Source organism: Mesoplodon densirostris, chromosome 3 (assembly GCF_025265405.1).
Source record: "Mesoplodon densirostris isolate mMesDen1 chromosome 3, mMesDen1 primary haplotype, whole genome shotgun sequence".
In the NCBI taxonomy this organism is placed as follows: Eukaryota; Metazoa; Chordata; class Mammalia; order Artiodactyla; family Ziphiidae; genus Mesoplodon; species Mesoplodon densirostris.
In genome coordinates this window covers 142481091-142504099 of record NC_082663.1, presented here as the reverse complement: position 1 = coordinate 142504099, position 23009 = coordinate 142481091, and the positions used below count along the sequence as shown (strand labels likewise).

Sequence of the window (23009 nt, the reverse complement as noted above, 5' to 3'; positions counted from 1 at the left end):
TGTGGACCATTCTTTGATTACCAAGGCTATGGTCCAGTGCTGGAGTCAGCTGAGGGATTTTGAAGCCTTCTCCACCAAGCATCCTGAGTCTGAGAATAGCCCTTAAGAGACCTTACATATTTCCACTGTGCTCTAAAGACTCTGCCATTTTAGTGAGAAGAACTTGCCCTGGTAAGCCCGTTGATGACACACAGAGTAGAGCTCCTCCAGGGCAGCCACAGCAGGAAGCAGAGCCGCCCCACTTACTGCAGTAATTGCTGAACAATACCCATCAATTAGCTGGAAGAATGGCACGTACTTCCCACAAATTTAAAATAGTAAATAATTTAGTGAATGCTGATAATGCGCTAGGCACTTCTCAAACAGTTTTACTAGTGCATCTTTGCTGAAATTCACATTTACCTTAATTAATAGATAAGGAAACAGGCTCAGAAGTTACAACCATCTCCAAAGATACACAGGTGTCAGTGTTGCCATAAATTAAATCAGGTGTTCTGGGCTCCATACACTATGCTGTGGTGGTCTGAAGGGCTACACCCAGGTGCTTTAGTGAGAGAATTGCTTGTTAGGCTGTTGGAACCATCAGCACAAGAACCTAACAACAGCTTATGGCTGGGCCTCCATCATACCTCTCCTAGACTTAAGATTTGACATACTTTAGATTGACTTTAATGGGGTACATTGGCATAGGGAGCATCTATGTTGGGAAGAGGGTCAGGATGGTGGATGGGTCTGACAGGTCAGCCATGGTCTGGGGAGACTGTGCAGAGCCTGAGTGATATAAATCTCCTGGATCTTCTGTTACCAAACCGAACCCAGGTTTGCTCACCTGCTGCACAACAAAGCCAGTCTGTTGACACCAGGTAGTGGTGAACAAAAGTACAACATTTATTTTCAGGGTGCCAAGCAAGGAGAATGAGCAGCTAATGCTCAAAGACCAGAACTCCCCAATGGATTTCAGGCAAGAGTTTTTAAAATCAGTGTTAGAAGTGAGGGTCTCAGGGTATGTGATCATGGACATTCTTCTGAATGGTTGGTGGTGAGGTAACAGGGTGATGTTTTGGGAATCTTAACCATCAGGCTTCTGGTTCCAACCTTGTGGGGTCTACCTGCTTATGCTCAACATGTAGTCAACATCCTCCTCCACTTCTCTAATCATTAATTGAGTCTACTCTCTGGAATATGGGGAAGGCCTACGAGATGAAGGCTTTTTTCTACAAACAAGAAGCAAGTGACATGAAAGGGCTTGTCCCTGGGAGAGCCCTCAGGGTCCTGCTCAGTTTCACATCTAGTAGGTGAAACCCACTAGCAGAAGGGAAGCCATATTTAATGTTCTTTCTATTTTACAGTGTTGTCTCTCATTTACTTACTCCCTTTGTCTGAATCTACACTCTAAATCATGGTTAAGAAAACTGTTACCCACAGAATAAATTCCACTCACAACCTATTTTTGTAAAAAGGCTTTATTGGAACACAGCATAGTGGGTTGAATAGTGGCCCCCCAAAATATATATCCACATCCTAACCCCTAGTACCTGTGAATGTGACCTTGTTTGGGGAAAAAAGTCTTTTTACAGATATAATCAAGGATCTCGTGGTGCGATCAACCTAGATTTTCCAAGTGGACCCTAGATCCAATGACAAGTGTCCTTAAAAGAGGCACAGAGCAGAGAGACAGACAGAGATAAGACCATGTGATTATGGAAGCAGAGATTGAAGGCATGCAGACACAAAATCCAGGAATGCTTGGAGTCACTAAAAGCAGGAAGAGACAAGGAATGACGCCTCCCATAGAGCCTTTGGAGGGAGGGCAACCCTTCTGACACCTTGATTTTAGACTTCCAGCCTCCAGAACTGTGATAAAATAAATTCCTGTTGTTTTAAGCCATCCAGTTAGTGGTTAGTTGTTACAGCATCCACAGAAAATGAACACCTACAGCCAAGTCCATTTGTGTAGGTATTGTCTACAACTGCTTTCACACTAAAATAGGGGAGAGTTAACGTCCCTGCAACGGACTTAACTCCATTGCAACCGATTCCCCACAATGCCTAAAATATGTATTATATAGTCCTTTATGAATATGTTTGCCAATGCCTGTTCTAAGTCACTATTGGTACTGATTTTATATTCAAAGTACTCTTTCTTATTGGAAAGGAATGCTCTGAATAGCCCACCTGGGTATATAGCCAGAAAAATTACCCATGTGGGTTTAAAGATGTGAATGCATTTACCCATGATGAAAAAACTGAATAACTGGGTCTGCACAAAGAAAACTCTACTTCTGCAGCCAAAAAATTTACTCTCCATCAAGTGAAATAGCCCATGCATTTTCTTCAAAATCTATCTCCAGTTTTCAAAACATATCAGGTTGAAGTTCCAGGGAGGATCTTTTTTGGGATGTGTGTGGTCAGGCAACAGCTATGTCTAGAGACTCAGTGTCACTGACAGGCAGCACAGAAGCTCATGGGATGATCTTTTCAATATACTCTGCATGAGAGGTTATATACATGGGGGAGATATTCATTCCAGGGGAGATGGACGCATTGGTAGGAAGGGAATATGTATCTGGTCCCCCAAGGTGAACCCATGGAGACTGAACTGGCAGAAAAGTTTCCTTTTTATGGTCTCTTGGCTTCAAGAGAGCTGAATTGCTTAGGGAATTGAGCAACAATAAAACAATTAATTTAACGAAGAGCTCTGAGTATTCAGCCTCTGCAGAGCTCACCAGCAGCTCATCATCCCCAGGCTAAGAGCATTCTCTCTGTGCCTCTCCAAGATGTGCAATCACTCCAGAGAACCAGCGCGGGAAACCCACTGCCTGCCCTTTCTGCACCCATTGTCCAGGGAGAGAAGGGCCAATAGGACCAAATTCTTCAAGTGATGCCATTAAGGGATGCCGGAGTAGTCCAGTAAGTACTGTGGGAAAGCGATGTGGATAGAAAGAAATATTTTATTAACTGTGTCTTTTGGGGAAACAGTCAAGTTGTTGAGATTGTGAAATGGATAAACAATATCCTTCACAGGTCATATCCCTGTCTCTGAATGGAATTCTTGCAGTGCATTCCTTCTGAGCTCCTTTCCTCTCACTTCCCATCTTAGAGCACAATTTTAAGCCCTCTCTCTCCTCCCCTAGAAGGAACTGGCCCTCCCTTGTGTCTGCTCAACTCTAAGCCTTCTGCTCTGTTTCAACGTTAACATTTACTCTTATTTGAGAAGCATGAATGAGTGAGGCAGCCCTGCAGAGTGAGAAAGGACCTTACTTGGAGTCAGGGAGGTGTGATTCTAATTCAGCCCTTTCTATCTAGCACATGGTGGCGTCTGGAAATATTTCTTATGTTTTGCAGACGATTTCTCATCAGCACAAGAGTGAGTATAGGAGATATGAGAGAATTCTCTTGGAACTATGAATATAATGGGACAAGTGTCTAGGACCTAGTGTCATTTTAAAAACATCATTTATTTATTCACTCATTCACATAACATGATTTAAAAGAATTTTAAGGAAACTACACAGTACATGAAACAAAGCAAAACACTTAAATGTATATGTCAAGAGAAATATTGTGGCAGAAGTAAGAAAAGGGGAAATAAAACTAGGTGAATACCTACATAAGTAAACAAAATATATACTATGAAATGTTACATAGTTGCCAAAATTGGGCTCCTGATATGACTCTGAGAAATCCAGTGAAGACAAAGGACTCTGTTTGTACTGTTAGGATAAAATTTGGCTACATAAATGGAAAAAGTAAAAGTGTTACTATCCAATGAAGGATTAACTTATCTCCCTCATAAAAAGGGTGGCCAGCACCATGTCTCCATGCTAACAAGAGGTTCAGGGTTCATTCTATCTCTCTGCTCCCACATCCATAGTGTATGGTTTTCCAAGATATGTCAGCTCCAAGAGTCTCATTGTCTTGTGCAAATTCCAGACAAAAAGGAGACAGAAAGGGGAAAGACTTCTACGGAGCATTTCAATATTCCTACCCAATAATTTCACATACTATCCATGACTGTCCATGATTGAAGAGGATGTGGAAAATATGGTATCTTTGCTGGGCACGTGACCACTTCCAAATATAATCAGGTTCTGTTAATAGGGAAGAGGGGAATGGAAAAGTTGTGCAGCCAATCTATAATGAGCAATCATAAGGTTGCCAGTATCCATAACACTAAAACAAACAATTGCTTGATAGGAGCATGACCTTTTTGACACTAAAGCCAAAAGGACATTGATCTTCCTAACTCTTGTAAAACAGTCGCATTGTGTGGTGAAGGGAGCACTGTCTCCAGCCAATTCCTTACAAGGAATCCAAAAACACTTTAAGGTTCTTGAAATATTTCTTAACATAGGCTAGAGACATCACATGTGATAATACCCACACTGGGGTAGAGCTGCGGCAGAGACATTACATCATGGCTCAGTTATTAAGATATGTTGGAAAAAGTCAGCAGTAAACCTTGACCAGAGTTACAAGTTCAGATCCCATCTGAATGACAAGAGCTTTCAGACTCCCGAGTAGTAAAGACTTGCTGCACTCCTGCCTTAGAGGACAATTTCCTGTATTAACATTAATTTGGTGACTCCAATTAACACGTCTCCATCAGATCCTGCTTTAATACTCAAATTAAGATTTTGGAATGACCTGTCTCTGTATATTTCCTGGAGCTTTGTTATTTTTACATACCAATCTTACATGTGTTTGATAAGAAAAATCTCTGCCCCACCCCCTGCAAAGTTGGTAACCTGAAACCATTATTACCAGATGCCAGATGAGTGGTACACCTCATCTGGGAGGTCCTAAGAGACTTCCAGTGAATCCAGTCAATGTCTCACACCTGAAACGATTTCCCTGTTTTGGGTGTCCTCCCTCAGGCGATCAACATGAAGACATGGGGATGCTCTTGGGATTGTCTCAGGTCAGGTTGGGTGTGTTCAGGAGGCATTGCCATATCTTTGAATGAAGGCATCAGGGTCTCAATGATCCTTGAACCAATGTGTGTCTCCTTCCTTTCGAGTGTGGAGAAACACCAGGTCAGGGACTCTGAGATTGTTTCTTTGGGCACTCTTAAGAGTGGAGGTCAAAACTAAAGAAGTGATACCTATAAAATAAAGAACTTCATGCTTGTGGATTTACACATGTAAGTAGAAGAATTCAGTGAGTAACCAAACTTCCTACCTGCTTAGGTCCACTTGCTCCCCATAAGCTACATTACTCAACATCTATCATAACACTAGGACAAGTTATTTGCTGGGTAGAAGAGAGAATGTAACTACAGACGCCCTAAAACTGCAAATATGACCCCATGCCCTTGTTCTGCAGACTGCAAATCCAATAATGAGAATTAACATACTTGTGCCTTTCAGAGACACCACTGTGGTCCAGCTAAAGGCTGCCTGCCCTCATCTCCTTCCCTTCCTGAGGGCAGAGCTCTATCCCCACCAACAAACACCCTCCTACACACACACATTTACCAATGAAATGCATTCCTTGAATTATGTGATGGAATTATTGGGCTGGAAAGTCCCAACAAGTGCTGTGCCAAGAACATGCATTCTTAATGGAGGTGAAACCACCCCAAGGAGGCAAAAGTATATTTTTCCACAGAGTGAAAAAAAACATAGGTATTACAATGATTTGTGGCTCTCTAGAGCACTACTGTATATTAACAGATAAATGATATATCTGTGGTTAACATTTCAAGAATGGGGAGATGGGGAGGCATTTTGGAAAAAAAATGCCTAAAAAGTTTCCTGAAGGGGCAAAAATGAAAAACGATAGAGAAACACTGGTCTACAGGTATTGAGTTAGAGGAAGTTCTGATAAGCACTAACTCCCAGAAGACAGAGGAGTGCAAAAAGAGAGGGAAAGTCCATTTGCAAGAATCCTGTACCATTTAAGTCTTTAGCTATGTGTGGATCTTTGCATTCATGACATCCTCTCTCTTTTTTTTATAAGTTTATTTATTTATTTTTGGTTGCTTTGGGTCTTTGTTGCTGCCCACAGTCTTTCTCTAGTTGTGGTGAACGGGGGCTACTCTTCATTGTGGTGCGCGGGCTTCTTGTTTTGGAGCACAGGCTCTAGGCACACGGGCTTCAGTAGTTGTGGCTCAGGGGCTCTAGAATGCAACTCAGTAGTTGTGGCGCATGGGCTTAGCTGCTCCGCGGCATGTGGGATCTTCCCGGGCCAGGGCTTGAACCCATGTCCCCTGCATTGGCAGGCGGACTCTTAACCACTGCGCCACCAGGGAAGCCCTCCATTCTCTCTTGACACCTGTTTTATGCCTCTCTCATTCACAATTTCAATTCTAGGAGCTTTTTTTCATGATCTAGAACTTCCATTCTCTAGAGTGTTTCTATTTTTCCTACAAGAGCCAGCTTCTCATCTCTCTCTTATCATTTCATCTCCTGTACTCATAAGTGAGGAGTTACTATGCAACAATACAATAATACTGACTTCCATGTTTACTTATATGATTATCAGTGTTATTTATTTCTTCATATGGTTTCCAGTTACTGCCCAGTGTTCTTTCCTTTCAGCCTGAAGGACTCCCTTTAGCATTATTATAGGATAGGTCTACCAACAACAAACTCCTTCAACTTGTTTATCTAGGAATGTCTTAATTTCTTCTTCTTTAAAAAAATAATTTGAGTTGAAATTCACATAACATAAAGTCAACCGTTTTTAGGCAAACAGTTGTATTGTGCAGCCACTACCTCTATCTAGTTCTAAAACATTTCCATCATTCCAAAGTAAAATCATTTATACATTATAAGAGCAGTTTCTCTCCATTACCTCCTGCCCTGGTCCCTGTGTATGTATTCATGTGTATGTCTCTATGGATTTATGTATTCTGTATATTTTATATACATGGAATCATACAATATGTGGTCTTTGTGTTGAATTTCCTTCACTTAGCATAATATTTTGCATTTTCATCCAAGTTGTAACGTGTATTTCTTTTCATGGCTTAATTCTTTTTCATGGATTATATTCTTCATTTTTGAAGGACAGTTTTGCTGGATATACAATTCTTGTTGATGTCTTCCCCCACAAATCCCCCAGCTTTAAATATGACACCCCCACTACCTTCTGACTGCCATATTTCTCATGAGAAATCAACTGTTAATCTTACTAAGATTCCCTCTTATGTTATGAGTCACTTCTCTTTTGCTGCTTTCAAGATCCTCTCTTTATCTTTAAGGCTTTTGACAGTTTGATTACAATGTGTCTCAGTATAGATCTCTTTCAGTTTATCCTGCTTGGAGTTTGTTGAGCTTCCTGAACATGTAGATTCATATCTTTTATCAAATTGGGAATTTTAAAATTTTTCAGTCATTATTTTTTCAAATATTTGTTCTACCTCCTTCCCTCCCCTATCCTTTGGGGACTCCAATTATACATATGTTGCTATATTTGATGGATTTCATAGGTTTCTTAGGTTCTGTTCATTTTTCTCATTCTTTTTCCTTCTTGCTCCTCAGAATACATAATCTCCATTGACTTACCTTCAGGTACTAATACTTTCTTCCACTTGACCATATATGTTAATGAAGACTAGTAGTGAATTTCTCATTTCAGTTACAGCACTTTTAAACTTTAGAATTTCTATTAGGTTGCTTTCATAATTTTAATCTGTTTATATATGTTCTCTATCTGGTGAGACAGCCAGGTTTCCTTTAACTCTTTGTGCATGGCTTCCTTTAGTTCTTTAAGCATATTTAAGAAAGTTGATATTAAGTCTTTCTCTGGTAAGTACAAGGTCTGGGCCACCTCAAATTCTGGTTCTAGTATTCTATTATTCCTGTGAATGAACCATACATTCTTGTTTCCCTGTATGCATTATATTTTTTTCTTGTTATTCTTGAAAACTAAATATTTTGAATTTTAAATTGTTGTAATTCTAGAAATCAGATATTCCCCTCCTCATTGGGGTATGTTGTTACTGCTTATTGTGGAAAGTATTTGTTTGCTTAATGACTTCTATAAACTATTTTTTTACGATTGTATTTTTTGTCATGTGTGATCACTGAAGTCTCTGTTCTTTTATCTTATTGGTCAGCTAGTGGTAGAGAGATTTCCTTAAACTCTGGAATCAAAGACTAAAATTTCCCAGTCTTTACTGTTTGGCTGTGTGTGTGTGTGTGTGTGTATTTGGACATTCTTTTAATACTCAGCTGGGCATTTTATATCTCTTTGCTTTTGTCTTCACTTGTTGCTTGCCCAGAGTCTTGAATATCAGTCAGAGGTGAGAGATCAGGGCTTTCTGATGTTTTCTGAGCAGGCTTTCTACCTTGGATATGTGCCAGGCCTTTTAAATTCCAAATAACATGTGAACGCTTTTATAGTTATATATCCAAACCATCTCACTCCCCAACATTTTCTCCCAGGCATTTCAGTGTACCTATTGTTTGCCTCAACTCATATCTTTTGCCCCAGACACCAGCAGATAGTTCATCTGTCTTTAATTATGCTTGACAATTGCACTCCACAGAGCTGCTTTCCCACCTTGAGAGAAGTTTCAAGTTAGGGAAAGTAAAGGTAAAGACTTTTTTTAGTCCTTCAAGGAGCCATAAGACAGGTCAAAACAGAAAACACATTTTTGCTGCTCCAGCAGTAGGAATCCACACAGGGACTGTGGGTTGCCTTATTCAACACTGCCACTGTGCCAGGAAGGGCATGTTGGGGAAGTAATAAGTTAAATTACCAAAAAGCTTTCTAACCTGATTTCAGTCACCTTTTTCTTGATTAAGGGTTCACTTCTTTTTATAAACCATGGGTTATTTTTCATATTCTTGATAAAGTTGATACTGACAGTTTCTCCAGTAGTTTCAGTGTTTTTGTGGAGTGTTGAGGCATTGGAGTTTCCTACTCCAGCATTTTCTCTGACATCAGTCCCTAACTAGCTTGTAAGCCTTTTTTAAAAGTATGCATGTACAGATATGCACATGTACAAAAACTCTGAATCCTAACCTTAAAAAAGTTTCCTAATATACCATTAGCCTAATATGCAGTACTTATATTAATGTTTTAAACTGTACTTTCAGAAATCCTACTGAAAGATAAGAAAAAAGCCATAATGTGTGACAGGATTTCCAATGTCACAGAACAGAGTGTCACCAAATAAAAATGTAAAGTGATGTAATATATGATTATATAAGCAATGAAAATTGTGAATATTATAGATATTTGCATTGAAAATTAAACATTGGGTATATAAACAATGTTTGGAATAGATAATACCAATGTATGAACTTATTAGCTCCACATACATGGCATAAAAAATATAATTATTGACTTTCTATTTTTGCCTACATGTTAAATAATGAGGTTTGAGGGAAGGAGTAGAGGAAAATAAAAATGAGGACATAAATGCTAAAGGACTATATAGATCAACAGAACAGGATAGAAGGCCCAAAGATAAACCCATGTACATATGGTCTCCTTATCTTTGATAAAGGAGGCAAGAATATACAATGGAGAAAAGGCAGCCTCTTCAATAAGTGGTGCTGAGAAAACTGGATAGCTACATGCAAAAGAATGAAATTAGAACACTTCCTAACACCATACACAAAAATAAACTCAAAATGGATTAAAGACCTAAATGTAAGGCCAAACACTATCAAACTCTTAGAGGAAAACATAGGCAGAACACTCTATGATGTAAATTACAGCAAGATCCTTTTTGACCCACCTCCTAGAGAAATGGAAATAAAAACAAGAATAAACAAATGGGACCTAATGAAACTTAGAAGCTTTTGCACAGCAAAAGAAACCATAAACAAGATGAAAAGACAACCCTCAGAAGAGGAGAAAATATTTGCAAACAAAGCAACTGACAAAGAATTAATCTCCAAAATATACAAGCAGCTCATGCAGCTCAATATCAAAAAAACCCAAACAACCCAATCCAAAAATGGGCAGAAGACCTAAATAGACATTTCTCCAAAGAAGATATACAGATTGCCAACAAACACATGAAAGGATGCTCAGCATCACTAATCGTTAGAGAAATGCAAATCAAAACTACAATGAGGTATCACCTCACACCCATTAGAATGGCATTAATCAAAAAATCTACAAACAATAATAGCTGGAGAGGGTGTGGAGAAAGGGAACCCTCTTGCACTGTTGGTGAGAATGTAAATTGATACAGCCACTATGGAGAACAGTATGGAGGTTCCTTAAAAAACTATAAATAGAACTACCATATGACCCAGCAATCCCACTACTGAGCATATACCCTGAGAAAACCATAATTCAAAAAGAGTCATGTACCATAATATTCATTGCAGCACTATTTACAATAGCCAGGACATGGAAGCAACCTAAGTGTCCATCAAGAGATGAATGGATAAAGAAGATGTGGCAATATATATATATATACAATGGAATATTATATACAATGGAATATTACTCAGCAATAAAAAGAAATGAAATTGAGTTATTTGTAGTGCAGTGGGTGGACCTAGAGTCTGTCATACACAGTGAAGTAAGTCATAAAGAGAAAAACAAATACTGTATGCTAACACATATATATGGGATTAAAAAAAAAATAGTTCTGAAGAACCTAGGAGCAGGAGAGGAATAATGACACAGACGTAGAGAATGGACTTGAGGACACAGGGAGGGGGAAGGGTAAGCTGGGACAAAGTGAGAGAGTACCATTGACATATATACACTACCAAATGTAAAATAGATAGCTAGTGGGAAGCAGCTGCATAGCACAGGGAGATCAGCTCAGTGCTTTGTGATGACCTAGAGGGGTGGGATAGGAAGGATGGGAGGGAGGCTCAAGAGGGTGGGGATATAGGGATATATGTATGCATATGTCCCCATATCCCTGATTCACTTTGGTGTACAACAGAAACTAACACAGTATTGTGAAGCAATTATACTCCAATAAAGATCTATTTTAAAAAAAATTCTTGTTTCCCAGCAGGCTCTGCGGTGTAAGAGCTAAAGATGTCAGAAAGTGATGTTAGGGGTAAACAGGTCTTGTAGCCTTGGCAGCGGCTGAGGCTGGTGAGCAGGGCTCCGGCTGCCGCCCACCAGAGAGAGGAGCTGCCTACCGCCGTTAGCCTGGGTTGCAGGCACCGCTGCTGCGGGGTGGACAGCCATGGCCAAGGACATCCTGGGTGAAGCAGGGCCACACTTTGATGAGCTGAACAAGCTGTGGGTGTTGGACCCAGAGGTTACCCAGCAGACCATAGAGCTCAAGGAAGAGTGCAAGGACTTTGTGGACAAAATTGGCCAGTTTCATAAAATAGTTGGTGGTTTAATTGAGCTTGTTGACCAACTTGCAAAAACAGCAGAAAATGAGAAGATGAAGGCCATTGGTGCTCAGAACTTGCTCAAATCTATAGCAAAACAGAGAGGAAAAAAAAAAAAAAAACAGAGAGAAGCCCAACAGCAGCAACTCCAGGCACTAATAGCAGAAAAGAAAATGCAGCTTGGAAGGTATCAGGTTGAGTATGAAGCTTTGTGTAAAGTAGAAGCAGAACAAAATGAATTTATTGACCAATTTTCTTTTCAGAAATGAACTGAAAATTTCATTTTCTAGCAGAAAGGCAAAAAAAGAAAAAAAAAAAAAAAACTACAACCCCCAAACCAAAAAAACCTCTATACCATTCCAGTGACTTGACTAATGACCCAAGTGTGCCATGTGAGATGGTGTGTGAGGAATGCAGCATCTCTGAAGGCAACAAAACAAATCTTGGGGAGCTTGTTTCAGATGTCAGTGCCTATCTGCAGGCGAACACCCAGTGGCCACTGTGGTCCAGGTTCTCACCTCTTTTTTTTTTTTTTTTTTGCGGTACGCGGGCCTCTCACTGCTGTGGCCTCTCCCGTTGCGGAGCACAGGCTCCGGACGCGCAGGCTCAGCGGCCATGGCTCACGGGCCCAGCCGCTCCGCGGCACATGGCATCTTCCCAGACCGGGGAACGAACCCACGTCCCCTACATCGGCAGGCAGACTCCCAACCACTGCGCCACCAGGGAAGTCCTCAGGTTCTCACCTCTTGCATTCTCAGTCTGAGCTGAGCAGCCTGTAAACTTTTTTTAATTTTTTTTGGTAAATTCACAAAGCTTTTGAAGGAAAAGCAATAAATTATTATTTTTAAAAAAAAGACATTTCTAATGGCACTGGTTGTATGAATGAATCAGGATAATCTTATTTCTGTAAGATGTGTTCACCACTCTGTGCTGCATATTACACACTCCCTATGGAAATGTGTAAAATATGTCAAGACTGCTCGTTGCGTGAATGAATCCGTATCGTGTTTTTGTGTGGAGCAGTGTGTTTCCCACTCTGTACTGCATGTTATACACTCTCCCAAGTCCTAGCCCAAGCCCAAGGCTGAATTTAAATCCAACAACAAACACCAACATGAATACAAACATGAACAGGTACACAAACCAGACCCAACTCCAACACTGAATCATGACCTTATTCCTGCCCTAATCCTCACCCTAACCATAACATTTACCCCAAATTATAACCCTAAATCTGACTTTATCCTTATCCAACCCCAACCTCGACCCTCATTCTATAGGTCTTAAATTTTTATCTTGACCCTAACCCTCAAAAGTTGACCTTGATTTTTAACCTTAATATTGTCATTGAAATTGAGCCTTGCCTGATTATCATGGTACTTTCAGACCTGTATTCTGTCTCTACTATGTGACCTTTCCTATCACTGACTTTTTTTTTTTTTTTTTTTTTTGGCTGCATCGGGTCTTATTTGCAGCACACAGGATCTTCGTTGTGGCATGTGGGATCACTTCTCTCTAGTTGTGGTGCACGGGCTCAATAGTTGCCCCATGGCATGTGGGATCTTAGTTCCCTGACCAGGGGTCAAACCCATGTCCCCTGCATTAGAAGGTGGATTCTCAACCCCTAGACCACCAGGGAAGTCCCTCTATCACTGACTTTTAATTTGACCATGACCTTAATCTCCTATATCTGTGGGGTTGTTTTGGACCATGAACTTTACCTTGATCTTGAACTTGAATCTTACTTTTACCTTGACCCTGAGAGTCGAAATACTGCCATTGACTCTTTCTTAATGGAAATTTGTCCTGACCTTGGTGTTTTGATCTTGACCTTAAAGGTGACCTTGACCTTTTTCAGATGCATATCATGTGTGAAACTTTCTCTCTAACCTTATTCCTTACTGACCAATAATTTGATCTTGATTTTTACCTTGAAGTTGACACTGACCATTTTTAATCTGTTCTGTCCTTTCACTTCTTGTTTTTCTATTACAAATTGATTATTTCGAACCTTGCATTTGAATCTTGACATCTCCTTTGACCTCACTTTGTCCATATCCTTTGTCCTTTAACTTGATCTTCACACTGATTCACAATATATTCCAACCTTGATTATCATCCTATCAGTTTACACCACTTAAATACAATTTGAACTTGACCTGTCCTTTAATACAACCTTTAATTTACCTAAAGGTGACTATTACCTTACCTTGAACTAGAGTTTGCACCAATTACCCTATATCCTGTCCTTGTCTATCTCCCTGACATTTCTATCATTGATGGATAATTGGACCCTGATCTTGACCTTGGCTTAACTTTGAATATTACCTTTAAAATCTTGAACTTGATTCCAAACAAATCCTGTCCTTGTCTATCATCCTGTCCATTTAATCTCTAACTGAAAATTTGAACTTGACCATGATTTCTTTTTAATTATTATTATTTATTTATTTTTGGCTGCATTGGGTCTTCGTTGCTGCGCGCGGGCTTTCTCTGGTTGCGGCGAGCGGGGGCTACGCTTTGTTGTGGTGTGCAGGCTTCTCATTGTGGTGGCTTCTCTTGTTGTGGTGTATGGGCTCTAGGTGCACAGGCTTCAGTAGTTGTGGCACGTGGGCTCAGTAGTTGTAGCTTGCGGGCTCTAGAGTGCAGGCTCAGTAGTTATGGCGCACGGGCTTAGTTGCTCCACGGCATGTGGGATCTTCCTGGACCAGGGCTTGAACCTATGTCCCCTGCATTGGCAGGTGGATTCTTAACCACTGCGCCACCAGGGAAGCCATTGACCATGATTTTTACCTTTTCCTTTACCTTCATTTTCATATTGACCCTTCATTAGAACATTTTCTACCCCTTATTTTGATTCTATCATCCTGCCCATCTTCACCATCAACTGACAATATAATCTTGACCTTGAATTTGAACTTGATCTTGAACTTGATCTCACACTTGGTGTGACCAACTGCAGACCTTGAACCTTTTTAGAACTGTAAGAATATCATCATGACCATTTCTTTCATTGATTGGGGATTTGACCTTGATCTTGGCATTAACATAATTTTGAACTTGATAGAGATCCTTGTCTCCTGCTATGGTTCAAATATTTGTGTCCCCTCGAAATTCATATGTTGAAATCCTAATGCCCATTTTATGTGTTTTAGGATGTGGGACCTTTGGGAGATAATTATGTCAGGAGGGCAGAGCCCTAATGAATGAGATTAATGCCCTTATAAAAGAGGCCCGAGGGAATTCCCTGGCAGTCCAGTGGTTAGGACTCAGCACTTCCACTGCAGGGGGCACAAGTTCAATCCTGGTCAGGGAACTAAGATCCACAAACTGCATGTCACAGCCAAAAAAAAAAAAGAGGCCCGAGAGAGTTCCCTCACCCCTTCCACCATGTGAGGATACAAGAATTCTGCAACAGGGAAGAGGGTTCTCACCAGAACCCAACCATAGCACCCTTATCTTGGATTTCTGGTGCCCAAATAAATGTTGTTTATAAGCCACGCTGTCTGTGGTATTTTGTTATAGCAGCCTGAACGGACTAAGACATATCCCTATCTTCCTGATAGTCTTCTTAATGACTGATAATTTGAATTCTCTTGAACTTCACCTTCACCTTTCCTTGACCTTGACCTTTTCAGACTAATATGCTATATCAGACTGTATTTTCATATCTCTAACACTATTTGAACCAGGCTTAGATTTTTACCTTGACCTTGACCTCACCTTGACCCCTTTCAGGCCCATACCCTGTCCTTATCATGACAACTTTCTGTATCACTGAATGATTATTTTACTTTGACCTTAACCTTCACCTTTATATTGACTGATACAGACCAACTCCTGTCCTTCACAATCTTCAATGTTCATTTCTACCCCAACTGAAAACTTAAACTTGAATTTGACACTGAATATGAACTTGACCTGGCATTGTTCTTGACCTTTATCTATTCCAGTTTTGTGCTCTATTCCTATCATCCTGGCATTCTCTACGACTAATAATTTTCCTTTGACCTCAACTTAATACCTTTAACTTTACCTTGACCCTTATTTTAAACAAATCCTGTCCCCTATCTACTGTACTGATCCTCTCTATCACTAATTTTTAATATGACCTTGATTTTGGCTTTGTATGATACTGAACTTCACCATGGCCTAATTTTGACCTTCACCCTTTTCAGAACCATAGTCTCTGTAGAAATATTATCCTCCCCATTTCTAATAATGACTGAGAATTTGACCTTGATCTTGTTGTTGACTTGACTTTGAAATTGACATAATCTTGAACTTGATATAAACACTAGTTGAATATATCGTGACTCTGTCTTCCTGAATTACTCTGTGACCAATAATTTGACCTTGGCCTGACATTGTGACCTGACTGTGAACTTGACTTTGCCCCTTTTCACCCATGTTCCTCTTTTCACCTATGTCCTGTCCCTTACAATTATCTTGATCTTCTCTATTACTGACCAATAATTTGTCCTTGGCTTAAACCTCAACCTTGCTCTTGCCCTTGCCCTTTCCCTCGAACTTGATCTGGACTTGACCTTGACTCTTCTCAGACCCATATCCTGTATCCTGACGATTTTAATTACTGACTGATTATGTGACCTTGCTCTGGGCTATTACATTGACTCTGTTTCAGATCAAACCCTGCCATTGACCATCATCAATGTATATTTCTATCACTAATAATTTGACCCTGACCTTGACCTTTTGAAGACCCATATACTGTCCTTGACTACCATCCTCATAATTTCTATCACTGCCTAAAATTTTTACTTCAGTTGAGTTTGGCCTTGAACATCACCTTGAATTTGACCTCAGGACACGTGGACAGATGAAAGCCAGCACATGTGCAATTCAAGCCGGAGTCATCTTGGATGGTGGAAAGTCTATAGCCCATTATTCTGAATAGCCAAAGGTTAGCATATCACCACCATTCTGGTGGCCCAATCTGGCTGCCAGGTCAGAAAATGCACCCCTACCCACATCAGTATGCAATATCTACACCACAGGCTGACTTCCTGGAACTTCAACCTGGCCACTGGGACCCGCAACAGTCTCATCACTGAGACCTAGAACCCTGTGGGCCATCTGGTCGCCTCCTTATATGGAATGGCAGGAAGGCCTGGATCCCCATGTGCCCCACTCCAGACCCAGGCAAGGAGGGTACAGTCCAGGCCTTCAGAAGAGGACTTGGAAACATTTTCAGGAGGCTCATCAGATGACCCAATCCCATACATCCTACTCCTGGTCTCCTGGGACAGTCTTTGCTAGTGGGAGGGTCCCCCACATGCCCATCAACCCACCTGCACTATCCCAGGTAATACCTGAACAGTGACAGTGGCCTCCCTCCCCTATCTGTAAGTAAATATATGGTGAATGTTTTCCCCCGCCACATTGGGCATAGCAGAACAACCCTGCCATCATTGCCAGCCTCCTGAAAAAAAAAATTACCACAAACTGTGTGGCTTAAAAGAACAGAACTTTATTCTTTCACAGTTCTGGAGGCCAGAAGTCTGAAACCAAGCTGTCAACAGGGCTGTGCGCCCTACACAGGCTCCGAGGGAAAATCCTTTCTTGTTTCTTCCAGCTTCTGGTATTCACTGGCATTCCTTGGCTTGTGGCTGCATCACTCTGCCTCCATCTTTACATGGCCTAATCCTCTTCTCTTCTCTGTATATCTCTAATACTTGTCATTGGATTTAGGGCCTACCCTAAATCCAAGGTGATCTCATCTCAAGATCCTTGTGTTAATTACATCTGCAAAGACCCTTTTTCCAACTGCAAAGACCCTTTTTCCAAATAAGGTCACATTCACAGGTTCCAGGGATTAGGACTTGGACATATCTCTTAGTGGAAGTATGGGGAGAGCACCATTCAGCCCATTACAGGGTGCTTGGCAAAGTAATATATCCGTTAAACCATGCCAGTTTACCTGATCAGCAAGCACATGTGTGAGGCAGAAGGGGACAGGGGAGTTTGAAGGCTGTCAATGGTTAAAAGAAAAAAATTACACACTTTATTCCAGTAGAATTTGTAGAAACTAGCTCACAGTCACATTCTGAGGAGTAACGCCTTATCTCAAGTTAAGCACATGAAGATCAAGGCATTTTTTGTGGAAATGTGCTAAGTTAAACAGTGCTCTCCAAACAAAGTTCTCCTTTCAGGTTACAGCAAATCACAGTGCAGCTAAGCAATATTGAAACAAGCTCAGAGTCACATAGCGCAAAAAAAAAATATTGTGTTATTTCAGTTTAGAATAAATGAAGAAGAATCAATGCATTATTCGAGAAAATGTGCTGTATTAGACTTCTCTAGAGAAAGAAAACCAGTAAGATGTATGCATGTAAAATAGATCCATACCTATCTACATAGATGATACATACATACATACATACATACATACATACATACATACACAGAGAGAGAGAGAGATCGACTGATGTTGAGGTATTGGTTCACATGATTGTGGAGGTTGACAGGTACAAAATCTGCAGGGCAGTCTGGCAGGCAGAAGACTCAGGGAAGAGTTGATGTTGTAGCTTGAGTCCAAAGGCAGTCTGGAGACAGAATTCCTTCTTCCCTGGGGGAGGTCAGTCTTTTTTCTCTTAAGTCCTTTAACTGATTGGATACGGCCCACTCACATTATGGAGGATAGTCTACTTTACTTGAAGTCTACTGATCTAAATGTTAATTACATCTAAAAAAATATCTTCACAGCAACGTCTAAACTAGTGTTTGACCAAATATCTAGGTACCGTAGCCTAGCCAGGTTGACCTATGAAATTATGCATCACACATGCTCTGAGTTATAAAGAGCTCACAAAACTAAAATATTATTTTGACTTAGAGACTTAGAACAAATGAAGATGAACCAATGTATTATTTGTGAAAAGGAAGAGTCACCCAATCATGCAAAACTAACATCAAATTAGAACAAATGAAAATGACCGTAATTGTAATTGTGAAAATGAACATGCAGCCACACTCAGAGGGTCATGGAGAAGTCGCCTGGGCACAGCTGCAGTCCTATATGGACGCTGATATTCAAAGGAGCCACCAAAAAATATTTCTAAGTCCCCCTCCAGTAGCAGCAACCAGCACAGGCCAGCCTGTGATAAACTGGGAAGGTGCCCTGGGCTTAGTGGCAGTGCAGGTGGGGCCCAATTGCTGGATAGGCTTCCCCCAAATTTTTCTAAATCTCCCACTGGAGGCTAGGACTGGCCCAGGTTATGCAAGAAAGCCTAAGAAGGGGTCCCAGGCCTGGCCATAGTCTTGCATGGGGCCTGAATATGTGGAGAATCTCCCAGAAAGTTTTTTAAAGAGGGAAACTGGTGAAGGGCATTCTGGGTTCATCCCCAGCCCTGTGTCAGGCAAAAATTTTTCTAGGTCACCCTCCCTGGGAGGCTCTAGGAGGGTATCCTGGGTCTGCCCACAGCTGAAACTAAGGACAATTATCATTCATAATAGCCAAAAGATGAAAACAGCCCAACTGTCCATCAACTAATGAATGGAAAAACTAAATGCAGTCCATCCATACAATGGAATATTATTCAGCCATAAAAAGGAATGAAGTACTGATTCATGCTACAATGTAAGTGAGCCTTGAAATCATTACACTAAGCAGTGATGGTTGCACACATCTATGAATGTACTAAAACCATCGATTCGTCACTTTAAATGGGGAATTGTACAGTATGTGAAATATGTCTTAATAAAGCTGTCATTGAAAAACAAGTTGGGTTTTTCCAGTTTCTGCATGTAAGTTTGGAAGTCACCACTCTGTTCTAACAAATAAAAAGATAAAGAGACCGAAACATCAACAACTCTTCTAGGATCTGGAAGGACAAACCACTGCCCCCAAGACTGGGGAGACAAACAGGTGAATACAGGGAGTCACAGCTTATCAGAGCAGAGACTCATCAGCAGAAACTGTTGCAGGAACCAGTGCCAAAATAGGAAAACCTGAACTGTAACTGATGAGTTGCTGGAGGCTCAGTGTGGACAAGTGTGACAATTTAAAACTCCAAGGAGACCCAGTCATAGAGGAGCCTCCACAATTTTTTGAGATTCACTTCCAGAAGCTTGACAGAAAAGATCAGAAAAATCTCCTGTGCTTCTGGAAGCGAGAAGGGAAAAGGAACCATTTGATAAATGCCGGAGCACTCTGTTCTTCTTCACAAAGCCTGCCATCAGGGGAAACTAGTTGACCAGAGCCTAACCTGCTGGGTTATTAGCAGTCTAACTGACCTGGGGAAAGGGAAATACCCAGCTCCAGTCAGCTCTAGCCATTGTCTCTCACCTAAGGGAGTTCACAGTCTAGAGGCTCAGACTCACTAAAACACTGAGACCTACTCTCAGCTCCATAATATACTTCCCCATCCCCCCACATCTCACCACCACATGACTAAAGCCCTATTTACCGTAGTCCCTTTTACCCAGTACATTATGTCTGGCTAAGAAAAAATTACAAGAGGGACTTCCCTGGTGGTCCAGTCGTTAAGACTCTGTGCTTCCACTGCAGGGGGTGCGGGTTTGATCTCTGTTCCGGGAACAAAGATCCCTCAGGCCGCGTGGGCGCAGCCAAGAAAAAAAGAAAAGAAAAGAAAAAATGACAAGCTATACTAAAAAGCAAAAACCACAATTGGAAGAGACAGAGCAAGTATCAGAACCAGACGTGACAGGAATGTGGGACTTGTCAGACCAGGAATTTAAAACCACCATGATAAATGCAGTAAGGGCTTTGATAGATAAAATAGCGTGGACAACGAATGTCGCCTGCCATTTCAGTAAACAAAGGATGCTGAGGCCATCAAGGCTTCAGCCTCTGCAGCCATCTCCAACTGTGGGATTCAGGATGGAGAAAAACAGGATACTGGCCATAGATAGTTAAGGCGGCCATAGATAGTTAATTATTCAAAGGAATAATTTCAACAATCCCAGACTCTTGTACCTTCCCATATACAACAGCACTAAATTCATTAACTTGAAATGTCTGCTTTTCTTTAATTAACAGTAATCTTTTTTTTTTTTTTTTTTTTTTTTTTTTTCTGTACGCGGGCCTCTCACTGTTGTGGCCTCTCCCATTGCAGAGCACAGGCTCCGGACGCGCAGGCTCAGCGGCCATGGCTCACAGGCCCAGCCGCTCCGCGGCATGTGGGATCTTCCCGAACCGGGGCATGAACCCGTGTCCCCTGCATCGGCAGGCGGACTCTCAACCACTGCGCCACCAGGGAAGCCCAGTAATCTTTTTTAAATTAATAGACTTTATTTTTTTAGAGAGGTGTTGGATTTACAGAAACAAGCGTAATCTTTTGATGTTCTGACTACATGGGATTTTTTTTGGCAAAAACTCCTACGTATCCTGGCTCCTCCTTACCTCTTCAGAACAGTCCCTCAGAGCTTTCTGAAAGGCTGTCTCCTGGGCTTAAGTCCTTATATGTCTGCTGAACGAAACATAATTCTCAACTTTTAGGTTGTGCATTTTTTTTCAGTCGACAACAGCATGCAAGATGGTCAATGCAAGAAGAGAGATGGAAATACTAAGAACCAAAGATAAGTGCTAGAGATTGTTAACCTAAACAAAGAGGTAAACTGAGGCAAGTTCCAAAAGATGAGTTTATTCAGGAATAGTTAGAGGAACTGCAATTCAGTACAAGCAAACTGTAGCAAGCTACAGGCAAGTCCATTCAGGGTTTGGGGCAGGCTGTATTTATGGGCAGGGAATGTAAAGAGAGGACAGTTCAGTTAGTCACTTAAAATAAAAACCAGAGGGCTTCCCTTCCCTGGTGGCGCAGTGGTTGAGAGTCCGCCTGCCGATGCAGGGGACACGGGTTCGTGCCCCGGTCCGGGAAGATCCCACATGCCATGGAGTGGCTGGGCCCGTGAGCCATGGCCACTGAGCCTGCGCATCCGGAGCCTGTGTTCTGCCACGGGAGAGGCCACAACAGTGAGAGGCCCACATACCACAAATAAATAAATAAATAAATAAATAAAAATAAAAACCAGAGACCACCAGCCTTAGGAAAATTTCCTAAGCAGACAAAATCGATCCAGTCACACAAACAAAGCTCAATTCAGCCCACTTTGTGAGATCAACCGTGACATCTCCTGGGTCATCTCCCATTCACGCCTCTGACAAAACTTTCCAAAGTCAATATGAGACAACCTCTGATCAATCCTACATCATCTGAGAAAATTCCAACGCTATCATTTTCTGTAAATCAGGAATTTTACTGGAAATCAGTCTCTTAGTCCTTAAGTTTTGTCTTCCTGAGGGCACGTGTGTGAGATTCTCCACTTTATATCCTCTGGTTCTATTTTAGATTGAAAGTCTTTCTCAAGATCAAAAACAATGTAACAGGGCTTCTCTGGTGGCGCAGTGGTTAAGAATCCACCTGCCAATGCAGGGGACACGGGTTTGAGCCCTGGTCCGGGAAGATCCCACATGCCGCGGAGCAACTAAGCCCGTGTGCCACAGCTACTGATCCTGCGCTCTAGAGCCCGCGAGCCACTGCTACTGAGCCCGTGCGCCACAACTACTGAGCCTGTGTTCTAGAACCCGTGCTCCACAACAAGAGAAGCCACCGCAATGAGAAGCCCGTACACCACAACAAAGAGTAGCCCCTGCTTGCCGCAACTAGAGAAAGCTGGCACACAGCAATGAGGACCCAACGCAGCCAAAAATAAATAAAAAGAAAAAAAGCAGAAAAGGAGAATTTTCTCTCATACAAGGTAACTTATCCACTGCCTAGGCTATCAGCAGATTTCTCAGTAGAAACCTTGCAAGCCAGCATAAAACGGGATGATACATTCAAAGCACTGAAAGAAAAACACTGCCACCAAGAATATTTTGCCCAGAAAAGTTGTCCTTCAAAAATGAAAGCTAAATAAAGACTTCCCCAAACAAAGAAAAGCTGAAGGATTTCAGAACACTAGACCTTTCTAACCAAAGGTTCTGAAATGAGTTCTTCAAGCTGAAACAAAAGGATGCTAATTAGTAATATAAAAACATATGAAAATGTAAAATACAACAGTAAAGGTAAGTATGTAGTCATATTCAGAATACTCTAAAACTGTAATGTGATGGTGTGTCAACCACTTAACCCTAATACGAAGGTTAAAGAAAAAAAGTACTAAGAAATAGCTAGCTACTGCTACAATAAGTTATTAATGGATACACAATATAAAGAGATGTAAATTGTGACACCAAAAACATAAAATGGAGGAGAGTAAAGGGTAGATTTTTTGTTTGTGATCAAAGTTAAGTTGTTATCAGCTTAAAATAGACTATTACATAAGATGTTTCAAGGAAGCCACAGGGTAAACATAAAACAAAACCTATAGTAAATACACACAAGATAAAGAGAAGGGAATCAAGGCACACCAGTACAGGAAATCATCAATTCACAAAGGAAAACAGCAATAGAGGGGAAAAACTACAAATAGCCAGAAAACAATTATTAAGACAGCATTAGTCTATGGTCTGCCATAGCTTGCATTTCCTGAATTGCAATTCCAATGGCTATTCCCAAATAAACTTGCTTTTGTTTGCTAAAAAAAAATGGCATTAGTAAGGCCATATTGATGGCATCACCTATCAATAATTACTTTAAATACGAATGGATTAAATTCTCCAATCAAAAGACATAGAGTGGTAGTATGAATTAAAAAGAAAAGATTCAAACTATATGCTTCCTACAAGAGACTCACTTTAGCTTTAAGAAC

General features: G+C 41.0%; 1 protein-coding gene across 1 annotated transcript; it reads left to right on the top strand.

Annotated features, from left to right (window-relative positions):
• Positions 1-11122: 11122 nt before the first annotated feature.
• On the top strand, positions 11123-11545 carry LOC132485642 (intraflagellar transport protein 20 homolog). The gene has a single exon (XM_060092196.1). The coding sequence runs from the start codon at positions 11123-11125 to the stop codon at positions 11543-11545; it is 423 nt and encodes a 140-aa protein (XP_059948179.1).
• Positions 11546-23009: the final 11464 nt, after the last annotated feature.